Source organism: Lissotriton helveticus, chromosome 2_1 (genome assembly GCF_964261635.1).
Source record: "Lissotriton helveticus chromosome 2_1, aLisHel1.1, whole genome shotgun sequence".
Taxonomy (NCBI): domain Eukaryota; kingdom Metazoa; phylum Chordata; class Amphibia; order Caudata; family Salamandridae; genus Lissotriton; species Lissotriton helveticus.
The window spans coordinates 1,123,113,557-1,123,125,786 of NC_136059.1; the positions used below are offsets into that span (position 1 = coordinate 1,123,113,557).

The following is a 12,230-nucleotide window of genomic DNA, read 5'->3' on the forward strand; positions in this document are numbered from 1 at the left end:
CTATCTATCGCCCTCACTCTATCTATCTATCGCCCTCACTCTATCTATCTATCGCCCTCACTCTATCGCCCTCACTCTATCTATCTATCGCCCTCACTCTATCTATCTATCGCCCTCACTCTATCTATCTATCTCCCTCACTCTATCTATCTATCTCCCTCACTCTATCTATCTATCGCCCTCACTCTATCTATCGCCCTCACTCTATCTATCTATCGCCCTCACTCTATCTATCTATCTCCCTCACTCTATCTATCTATCTCCCTCACTCTATCTATCTATCGCCCTCACTCTATCTATCGCCCTCACTCTATCTATCTATCGCCCTCACTCTATCTATCGCCCTCACTCTATCTATCTATCGCCCTCACTCTATCTATCTATCGCCCTCACTCTATCTATCTATCGCCCTCACTCTATCTATCTATCGCCCTCACTCTATCTATCTATCGCCCTCACTCTTATCTATCTATCGCCCTCTATCTATCTATCGCCCTCACTCTATCTATCTATCGCCCTGACTCTATCTATCTATCGCCCTGACTCTATCTATCTATCGCCCTGACTCTATCTATCTATCGCCCTGACTCTATCTATCTATCGCCCTGACTCTATCTATCTATCGCCCTGACTCTATCTATCTATCGCCCTGACTCTATCTATCTATCGCCCTGACTCTATCTATCTATCGCCCTGACTCTATCTATCTATCGCCCTGACTCTATCTATCGCCCTGACTCTATCTATCGCCCTGACTCTATCTATCGCCCTGACTCTATCTATCGCCCTGACTCTTATCTATCGCCCTGACTCTTATCTATCGCCCTGACTCTTATCTATCGCCCTGACTCTTATCTATCGCCCTGACTCTTATCTATCGCCCTGACTCTTATCTATCGCCCTGACTCTTATCTATCGCCCTGACTCTTATCTATCGCCCTGACTCTTATCTATCGCCCTGACTCTTATCTATCGCCCTGACTCTTATCTATCGCCCTGACTCTTATCTATCGCCCTGACTCTTATCTATCGCCCTGACTCTTATCTATCGCCCTGACTCTTATCTATCGCCCTGACTCTTATCTATCGCCCTGACTCTTATCTATCGCCCTGACTCCTATCTATCGCCTTCACTCTATCTATCTATCTATTGCACTCACTCTATCGCATCACCACAGCATCACTCAGCACCACAACAGCATCACTCAGGGGCAACACAACATTACTATGCGCTACCACAGCATCACTGAACGCCACAGCATCACTCGTCGCCACCACAACATCACTCAGCGCCACCACAGCATCAATCTGTGCAACCATTCAACAACTGGTTCAAATATGTTCTCTCAATGTTTCAAGCTTTATTACATATGTCACAAAAAAGATGTTAATATTTCTCTTTTGTTCTTGGATTTTCATCACACTAAAATACACTGAACATAATCTTCACAAAAGTTATTTACAAAAGTTTAAGCGAATGCCAATATAAATTAGAATAACTTTTATTTAAGTATTAATTAAAAAAAAATTAAAAGCAATTGTTATTTGTAATATCAACACATCTAAGTCACGTAAATACAACACATATTGCATTACAAATGCTATAGGTGTCACATTTGCGAAAGTTAAAACTATTGGCATTGTAAATGACAAAGCTATTAATTTCGCTATTTTCAAAACTAACACAAATAAAAAATGTCATTTACAATACCAATAGCTCAAAGTTCCTAATGCGAGACCTATTGCATTGCAAATGCTTGTTTGTCAAAGCTCCCCATGCTGCGGTTTCACTTTAATGTTGGCCATACCCCTTTCTTTAGACGCGGCTTGTCTAAAGAAAGGGGCGGCCTCCATGAATTTGAAAGCGCTGCATGGGCGCTAGTAATTTGCAATGCAATAGTTCTCGCGTTTGCGAGAGTGTAAGCTGTTGCATTGCCAAAAGCACAAACTCTCGTAAATGCGAGACCTATTGCATTGCAAAGGCTTGTTTTTATTATTGCGTTCACCGCCATCCATGCAGCATATGAACTCCCTCAAGGAACCCATTCACACAATCAAAATGGGTAACGTACACCATTAACTGAATACATTCTCAACAGTAGTAGTCAGTGGTTCTTCTATCGTGGGTGGAGATAAAAAGGCCTGTACGCCAAACAATGTGGAGCAACTATCGTGGTCTTCAGGGATGTCTTGGCCAGTGGGTGAGGGAGGAGAGGGACAAGCAAAGATTGCTTGAAAAAATCGGGAGTAGGCAGTGTTGCAAATCCTTTCCACAAAGTCCAAGTAAGTCTTTTGTTTATTGCACTGCTTTTCGTTTTTGTTGGCTCTGACTTGGTTGGTAGCTTCTTCTAGAGTTGTATACATATGTTTTCCCTCCCCTTCCTGTCTTTTTCCTTAAATTTCATTATTTCCTCTGCTAAGTATGTTAAATCTTCCTCCCTCCTTTTTAAAATTTGTTTATTTTGCTTGTTAGTTTCTTCTTGGGTTAAATATGTTGGAGTGCTTTACATGTTTCCCCGCGCCTTCCTGCCTCTTCTTTAAATTTTATTACGTCCTCTCTTACATATGTTAAATCATTTTCCCACTTTTTCTGTTTTCTTTTCAAAAAAGATTTTATTGGGTTTTATACATACGTATGCAACAGAACAAACCCAACCCGACTGTAAGAAGCATGCTGTTGGGGACATACAGAATGGTAACAAAACCTCGTCCCTGGTGCCTAAGCCATTTCTGTTCTCTTCCATGCTTGTTCTCGTGCTGTCTTGTTCCCTCTTTGTTAAAATCTTGGACTCTTAAGAAATGACACACAAAAGCAGCAATTTTAAAAGTCGTATTTGAATGCTTAATTCGCCATTTTGGGGCTTGAGCTGTAAAGTAGAAATGAAAAATGTAAAACACTTTCAGAAAATATATGTCTAACCTTAGATTCTGCCAGTTGGTACTTTTAACAGTTGTAGTAGAGCAGCTACATTAATGTATATGTAGATGTGGTTGGTAATTATTTAATGTATGTTTGTAATTGTTTTCAGGACCCAAACCGAAATTTCTCCAGCGCCAGTAACAACAACAATAACCATCACCATAATTCATCAAAGCCTCACAAGCTGACAAAGGAGCATAAAGACAGACCGAAAGATACAAAAGAACATAAAAGTGCCTTCAAAGAACTTTCCAGGGAACACAACAAATCTTCCAAAGAATTCTCCAAGAAACCCAAAGAAAATAAACCACTCAGAGATGACAAAATCATTCCTAAAATGGCATTTAAGGAACCCAAACCAATGTCAAAACAACCACGATCCGAAAATAACAATATTCTAACTGTAACAACTGTACAGCTACAAGATAAGAAGGCCACAAGCAAGAGGCCCAACATGGACTCTGATGAACTTGCTGCCAAGAAAAAGAAAAAAATCTCAGAGATTTCCTCCAGTTTTTCGAATGCTCCAGTTTTGATACTTTCTTCTTCAGACAAGAAGCATCAGAAAGATAAATCGATCATTAAGGTTGGGAAATTGAAAACTGAAAATGAGCTGTTGGAAAAGCAAAAACCTTGTTTGCCGCCATTTGAGGATATTGTGGACCCCAATGACTCTGATATGGAAGATAACATGTCGTCCAAATCGGAGGTAAGCTTATGGAGAGTCTCACCTTTTTAAAAGGGTTTTGTTGGATTAAAATTTGATTAAGCTCTTGCGTATCTTGATAACGAGTGATGACTGGTTTGCGATGAAGGAACCTGTAGTGTATTGTAGATGAAAGGTAAACTAGACCCTTCACATTATGCAATGGAGGTCTAGCCTTCATCTGCTGAGAAGATTACACTGTGCTTGTAGTATGCACTGATTGTGTGTAATGAGTTATCAAGTGGTAAGGAATGAATTTGTGATCTCTTTATAGACCTGTAGTTGAATTTGGAATTGTATGCTTCATATTCTGCGAAAAACTGTTGGGTTATGATATAAAGTGCTTAAACGTTTCAGTAGGCTTTGTTGACTCAAGTATCCCTGTAACATTTAGAGCACTGTTTTTATCAAAAAGACACTCTTGTTACTGGATCAGAACCTGTAAGCTCTTTAATGTACATTTTCCCAAACAAATGTTTTGCTAAATGGTAATTGTGTGTGATACTGTGGCCTTTGAGATGGACCTTCCAGTGTCGAACCCATTTATGATAGGAATCTACGTGCAGATTTTCGGCTGTTAAAGTCTTCCTTAATGTATTTTGTTTAGCACCTTCGTACAGAGGTTATGACTGGTACAATGCTTTGGTAACCTTTTCTGTTACGCTTTCCTTGGAAGTCAGAATTAAAAAAAAGGAAATGTTTGTGAGGAACAGTTCTTTGCGTTCTGTTATAGCTTATATAGTTGACTGTCTTTTTGTTGTCCTTTTTAAAGTGTGCCACACTTGCATGTAAGCCGCAGGACACAGATATTTTGAAATCCGTTCAAAGGACTGATTGGAAATAAAGCGAGGCAGCAGAACTTGTTTATTTGTAAAACATTTTGTGGGTCTGTGCTCTAAGCATGGCAGTAAAGCAGAGCTTGTAGTACCTTTCAAAGTTTGCATATGTTAGATGTAGTGATTCAGAGTGCGTGTATTCTGGCTTTCTCTGACAACTTCTGAGCATTAAATACACATAGAAATAGTCACACCCTGTATTGACAAGATCACAGCAAGGCCAGTCTAATAAACAATGATTTAGTAGAACGTTGGGAGTCGACCAGTTGTTTAGAATGTCCCCTTTGCTGGCTATTTATTTAATGTTACTGGAAAGTGCACTTTCTGTGGTTAGCCAACTACCAGCGTCTCTCTCCTATGGGCATATATTGAGGGCTGCAGGAGCACAAGCAACCTCTCACCTGTGAGTGGGTGTAAAGAAAACTGTCCATCTCAAGCAGTACTCCTTCGGCCTCTATCGGTAACAGATTGGGCTCCTCCCCTTTGTTTTTGCTGAAGGCTAGCCCAACCAGCTAAAGAAAAATAGGTAAAAAAAGTGTTTCTACCTTTCGAATGGTATCGGATGAGAATATGTGGAGACCTTGTCCTAGGTCTGTACTCGGTTGCTGTAGTTTGATACTCTTTATGCTGTCACAGGCTACCCAGAGGGAAAACGTTACTACCTCCTTAAGTGATGGAGAGGTGGGCCTGCAGATAGCTCAAGTGCCTGCAGGTGGCTAATTGATTTGTTTTGTTCTTATAGGGTAGTGGCTGCATGTGAATTCATAAAAGGAGTTTAGGAGCTTATTTTTAATGTTGTATTATAGTAGCTACATATTTCAATATTCTCACAGACTGTCTCTTTATTATAGCAAGAGCCCTGTGGTGTCTCCTATAGGCCAGCTAAATCCCACATGACTCCAGTAGAACCACAGAGAATGACGCACCTAAACAGCCTAAGCATTTATGGTTCTATCGGTTCATACAGCTATAACACTACACAAATGGTTTTTAGACAGTTTTAAATTATACGTTCTATGCTGAGAGACCTTTAAATTAAAATTCAATCGTTTTACACGAGATTTGTGGGTAATGTGTTTATCTAAATCATTTTGCTTTCTCAATGCTTTTCCATGTACATCCCTAAATACCAGACTCCATCCACACACTATTTGGTTGTGCTCTATTCCTGCCGCTATGGGCATAATTTAATTCTCGGACGCCTTCTTTAATGGTTTCTGTTTGCTTATGGAACAGACCCATTACAATGGGAAATAGATTTGAGCCATATGAGCCACAATGGGATATAGATTTGAGCCATAATGAGAGACCTAAAAAGGAATGCTTGCACCCTGAATCACTTGGAAAACCAAATGGACTGTGCGAATGCTTAGTGGTAAATGGGACTGTTGATGAATACAAAACTGCATTACTGTGCTTGTTATGTTTGCATTTCCTAAAATAAAACATTTATTTGCCTAATATTTTAAAAATGTTTTCTTAATTTCGTCATCTTACTAGATACATTGTGCTCACTCACTGCACTTGCCAACTATAAGTGGTTAAGAAGGGGAGGGCGGTTGTTCTTTGCAAGCGCATATATACAGCTTTACTTATGTATGAGTGTAGTTATCTTTATCTTGATTTAGCCTCTCTTGAACTTTTTTTATAGTTTTATCAAGCAAGAACCTTTATCGCCATGGTGTATTTGTCTCTATTTGCTATTCACTCTTTGGCGCAGCTCATTATCTGATTGTAGTTGTGAAGTTATGTTTCTCGATCTCATTTTTTTTTTTAATTGGTGACATTTTCTTGAGCCAGGAGGTGTCAAACTTTCATTGTGCAGTTTTTTGACTAAACAAAATGATGCCATCTATGAATGCTGTTTTAGAAATGGTACTGTAGGTGAAGGTGTCGAAAAATAAAAAACGTTAGTTGCTTGGTTATTCGGTACATGGCTGACCTGATGCTCTGTTTCGTGGGTTTCATTCAGTTTGTGTCGGTTATTTGCAGGCACTTTAAGTATGGCCCTACGGACCGCTTGTAACATTTTAGGCCTGTATGGCCTGACTGACCGTTATGCAGTGGCGGCTCCTCCGCCTTAAGGTCAAGGCGGAGGATCGTCACCCTACTACTTTGAAGCAGTGTAACAAAAGAAAAAGAAAATTATAATAGCTGAATGTTATCATTTTATTTGTTCTTTGGCTGGGGTGGACAGGGCAGGGGAGGAGTGGTTTGCCCACTCCTAAGAGCACATGACTGTTTGAACGCCCCTCTCTATTGGGTAATATGACAAACTTGCATTGTGCCCTCCCAAATTGCAATTTTTTTGCTCCTAGCCAAACTGTTTGCAATGTTCCTTATAGGTGCAGTTTATTTTCGGCACAAGTTTGAATGCTTGTCGGGACAAGGGGGCAGTGCAGTACTAAGGCAGCCAAGGCGTTCCTACTTCATCTGGCCTGGTCTTTTGATCGTGAGAAGCCCAGGTCTTTCTCTGTGGTGATGTATCTGTCCTGATTCGCAGCATGCTTTATTCATGCAGCAGTAATGCTCTCCCAGAGCTCTTGTCTGAGCGCTTCTGCCCTGATTTGCAGTGTTCCATGACATGCTAGTACTGAGGCATCTACTGTCCAAGCCTACATCATGCAAAAGGATATCTGCATTGGATCAATCAGAGGTGTGATTGATATTCTATATAATCTGGTTGGGATATGGGTGGACGTGGGTGAAACATTGCGAAAATTGCAAACTGAGTGGTACATCTACTGAGCTTTATTGGGTAGGCAGAGGTCATAGTCAATTGTGTATGCAGATAGGTAGCTGTGTTAAGTTTAAAAGTCCTACAAATTGGGTAAGAGGAGGCCATGTATGAATGACTGTAGAGGGGAATTCTGGATTTTGATGGAGACATGGGTTAGAAAGTGAGGGGAGACAAAGGAAAATGTGGATAGTAGAGATGTGTAGGACTGGGAATTCTGAAAGTTGGAGGGTTGAGAGCAAATGTTCTGGGAAGTTGATCGGCTGAGCTTAGCCTGCAGTGGAAGCTCCAGGTAGTTAGGGAACAGGCTTATCTTGCCTGCAGACTTGTATCATTTGTATTGCAGATAAAGGGTAAATGCTTCCACCAAGTCCTTAATGCACAGTTACATAACATATGTACCCCTTGCGCCTCCTTGCTACTTTGTCACCTCAACCCTACTTTTCCTCCGTATACTTCTTTACTCTGTACTACGTGTAGAAAGTTGCATCCCCCCATTGCGTTTCCTACATAATGCTGTGAGAATGCAAGCATGTGTGCTTGTTTAAATGTGTACCAGTGTGGACATGTGTTTGGGTGACAGTGTACCTATAATGGTTCATCTTTGTGTTTTTGTGAAGGCGATTGACTATATGTAATTGTTTTGGGACACAGTGCAAATCGTGGCCTGTAAATGTTTGAGGTTATTAGCTACAGTATCACTTGATGGGATATTATGGCTTTAATTTTCTGCAGTACAGAATTTGGAATGGTAGTATGTGCTTAATAACTCTAGCAATGTGGGATTTGATATGGCATATTGTTTGTGCCAATGTAGAAATTCATGACCTGATTGTAGGGTTTTTGTAGCAGTAGTCTGGAGTGCAATGGGTTCATGCTAACCAGGTCCCCAGTGCCAGTGTTCTTTTCCCAAAACGAGACAACTGGTCACTTGACCCCAAGTGACTAGGCATTTAGCATGTCTCTAAGTCCCTAGTTAGTGGGACCTCTTGTTCCTAGGGCATCGGTACTAAAGAGGGTCCCTAAGACCTGCAGCATATCTATTGCCACTGTAAGGGACCTAGCACCAAACTCATACAGACTGTCACTGAAGGCTGCGTGACAAGGTGCTCCAAAAAGTAAAACACAATATGGTATACACTTATGTGCCTTGTCCCCTAACACTGCTTGTAATATTTGTAAGTCACCTCTACAACAAGCCTTAACGCCCTAAGGCAGTGTGCACTATATTACATGTGAGGACATAGCTGCAGTACAAGTGAACAGGGAATCCATCTTAAGGTATGTACTGGGCACTGGTCAAAATGAGTTTTATAGCTACAAAATGGCTTCACTGAAACCTATAGTGTTTGGTATCAAACATCTTTTTTTAATAAACCCACACTGAATCCAGTGTTTAATGTATTAATACATGCACCCAGAGGGTACCTTAGAGGTGCCCCCTGAAACCTACAAATCTGCTATTGTTTTGGCTAACTGGTCCTGTCCAGCCTGCCACCACAGATGAGTTTCTGATCCCCAGGGGTGGGATCCCTCGCTCTCAGGAGGACTCAAACAATGCCTGCTCTGGAGAGAGGTGTCATCACCTCCTCCCCCAAGAAGGTTGGTAAATCAGCTTATCAAGGCAGGAAGCTTCAAAGGCCTCTGTAGTCTTTGATATGTGACCCGAGGCTTCCCTAAATAGGGGAAATGCCACCCCCTGCCCAGGGCCCATCTTGCAACAGGACAGGCAGGAAAACTAGCTATGCAGGAGGCGTGTTACACTGCCAGGCTGGACACGCCTCTAGGGTGACCAGTTTGAAGAGAGCACGAAATTAGGAGCACCATATTGTGTGTGGTGGAATTAGGAATTCTGGGACAAGGTGATGCCCAATCCCCAAAGAAAGTGGTCATTTATGTGTCACTACAACCTGGGGTAAGTAGCCCATTGGCGACTGCATGTCACTCCTCTTAACGCCCCTAAATTGAGTATTTAAGGGACCACCTGATACCAAGACTTCAGATTTCGACAGACCAAAAGTAGTGGACAAAGAAGAGTGCTGTCACGAGGACCAACAACTGACTTGGCTCCAACCCTGCCAGCCTGACTGCTGCCCCTACCAATTGTGGATGAAGTACACTCGTCCTGGTGTTGTGCAGACTCCAGGAAACCAAGAGGGCTACCAGTGCTTTGTAAATTCCCAAAGAAACTCCTTTGGAGTAGAGGAATTACTCCCCTGTGACCGCAGGCACCAAAGACACGAAACTCTGTTTACTGACCTGCCACTTACCAGAACTACCGACGCAGCAGCTGGCCAGGAAGAGGTAGCAGTACTCCCACAGGTCAGATTCATCCTCCCCCCCCCCCCCCCCCCCAAGTGTGGGGACGCCAGGACCGACCGGAGCCACGCAATACCAATACCTGAGGTACTGGTCCCTTGCCGCAACCAAGGCTTGTTGTGTCCAGGCTGGACACCAACGCTAAGGAGAATTGACCTGCATATCGAGGGACTTCAGGGACAGTGAGAGACTCATTATGAGTGGCAGAGCTGTACTGTCGTTCCCTCTGCAGTAGAAGCCAAGACAAAGAGTGTGTCCTTAACCTTTTGCCACCCGACGCCTAAAAGTACCTATGTACCTGCGCTCCACAGCGGAGTCCAAGGGAGGTGATGGTGCCAACGGAGTGCCCAGACCCACAGGAGCTAAACCCACCCTTGGGGTTGCAAAGACTGGACTTCCAGTCACCCCCTACAGTCTCTTTTTGTAAGCTCCCTCCAACCGTGAGTGACTCCAGCACCGAATGAAATGCATAAGACACTACTGCACCCGAGCCCCATAGCCCGAGGAGAAGTAGACCAACAGTGTCCCTATGTCCCCCGGACTGGTCCCCCAGTCCTACCCAGCCTCTTTCTGACTGGGCTGTTTGTTCCCTATTGAAGTGAATGGGGCACCCGGCGTTGTGACACACCTCTGCACCTGGACGGGCCAGAGCCTCCCAATGTGACCTGTTGGTGTGACCTAATTCCATACTCACCTTAAGTCCAGAAGAACAGTCCCATTAGTCACTGTTAAGTGCCTGAATGCAGCAGCCCCCCCCCCCCCATAGGATAACATTACCGCTCCCAAAAATTACACGGTCAACTTTTGAAAAATACATAACTCAAAGTACCTTATTCCCATAATCTTGGTATCTAAATTCATATAAAAGTATGGTATTGTTAAAAATTGTTGTTGGATTTCTTTATTGAGCGTGTCTCATTAACTTTGTGTGTGCAGCTTAGGACGACCCTCTGCTATGCCTAACTACTCACTCACACTAGCACAAAATACAGCATTTTGGGGTGTCATTTGAGCCTCTGTAATTCCTTTGGGGTTTGCCTCTACTTTTTGCACAGTGCACCTCTTTTTGGTTCACTATATAAAGAGCCAGCTTCCTACAATGGTGGTATGGCAAATTTTGCTGATTCCAGTTTACGTTGAAGTTGAATCTATGTTGCAATCTCCGATTTTTATCAGCCTTGAAGGGCATTGTAATCCTGAGCAGTCAACCCCCGAAACAGTCAACAGTTTAAACTATATGAAAACCACCAGAAACATTTTTGGAAGCCTAAGCATAATTGAGCCACACTAGTTGCCTAATTCAGCATACCTTTAATGCATAGAATACAAGAAGAATGCTACACACTTGAATGTGTAATGGAAAGGATTTACTAAAGGGAGCGAAAAATACAAATTGAGAAATGGGCAATGAAATAAAAAGGTGAAAAAAATACAAAAAGTTTACGGAATGTTAATTGGAAGGGCTGGGGATATATCTTATCCTGTGGATGCGGATTCCCCCCTCCCAATCGGTATGGCGGATGGTCATAAGAAGCTGCTGCTTCCTCTGTTTGACCTGGAACAGTATGGAGAGACTTCTGTCCAGGTCCATTTGGTCCCTGTTTGAAAGTTTAGATTCAGCTCCAGTTCCTTGTTTGAATAGAAGTTCATGGGTACAAGAGTTTAATTACTGACTTTAATTATGATCATTTACTTCTTTTGACTTTATTTCACATCATTGTTAAGAATAGATTCAAATTTCTCACACCATAGATAATCCAATCTTTTGATAATAGAAGCTTTTGATAGGCTATTCTTTTGAGGAATTTCAAATCTGGCAGTACTGCTATTCCAGGACCCACATAGCAGTGATGGAACTTTTTTAACTGTGTCTCCCCTCTCCTTCCATTTCTTTGCTTTTGTTATGACATTATTTGATTTGAGTTTAATTTGATCACTGAGGGCCTGATGTAGATTTCGGCGGATGGGTTACTCTATCACAACAATGACGGATATCCTGTCTGACAAATATTTGTCACCTTTTGACGGAATAAACCTGTCTGCCGGAATCTAAATTGAGCTCTAAGACTCTGCAACTGATCCTTACGTTTGACTAATGAGACCTTACTGATTCTGATATTTAAACCATTTCTTGCCACTTCACCAGCCCCAGTAACTTTTGAGTGCCTTGCTTGCTAAAGAGTGGCTGTTTAGGATTGAGTTAGGGTGTTCTGCAGGCTTGCTTTCTGTTTGAGGAAAATTATTGCTTTGGCCTCCTACAGTTCAGCGGATCTGTCAGCAATGCAGCATATGAATGTTCTCTTTTCCGCTTAGTTTCTCCGAGCTCGGCCACATTTTTCCTGGATGATCACACCAAGATGGTGGACACACTTTGAATACAATATCCATTTCCCCACCAGGATAAGGTTCCACTAGGACTTCATATCGGTTTGCCACTGTGATAAATCTGCTAAGCAATCTCTCACTGCACACTTTGCATTCTCTTCTGCAACCTGCGTACCTCATTTCTGTCTCTTCCCACCCCCACATAGGCACTGCTCACTAAGATTGATTGATAGGTGGCTTAACTTGCAGCTATGAAAACGGTGGCACTAGAGCGGTTTATACCTTTTTGAGTATGCTAGTGCAGAGATATTTTAATGTTGTTATTCCACCTGTGTGAAGCATGAACCATTTTTTTTAATTATTTGTCCTTGCTTGTCATTATCTTTA

The 12,230-nt window shown here is 42.2% G+C and overlaps 1 protein-coding gene across 1 annotated transcript in view; it reads left to right on the top strand.

Annotated features, from left to right (window-relative positions):
- The window catches only part of MLLT3 (MLLT3 super elongation complex subunit), a 659,507-nt gene that overhangs the window by 364,304 nt on the left and 282,973 nt on the right, over positions 1–12,230 (top strand). Inside the window, exon 5 of the mRNA XM_078675949.1 lies at positions 3,030–3,629. Coding sequence (XP_078532075.1) covers positions 3,030–3,629 — 600 coding nt within the window. The remainder of the gene's footprint in view (positions 1–3,029; positions 3,630–12,230) is intronic.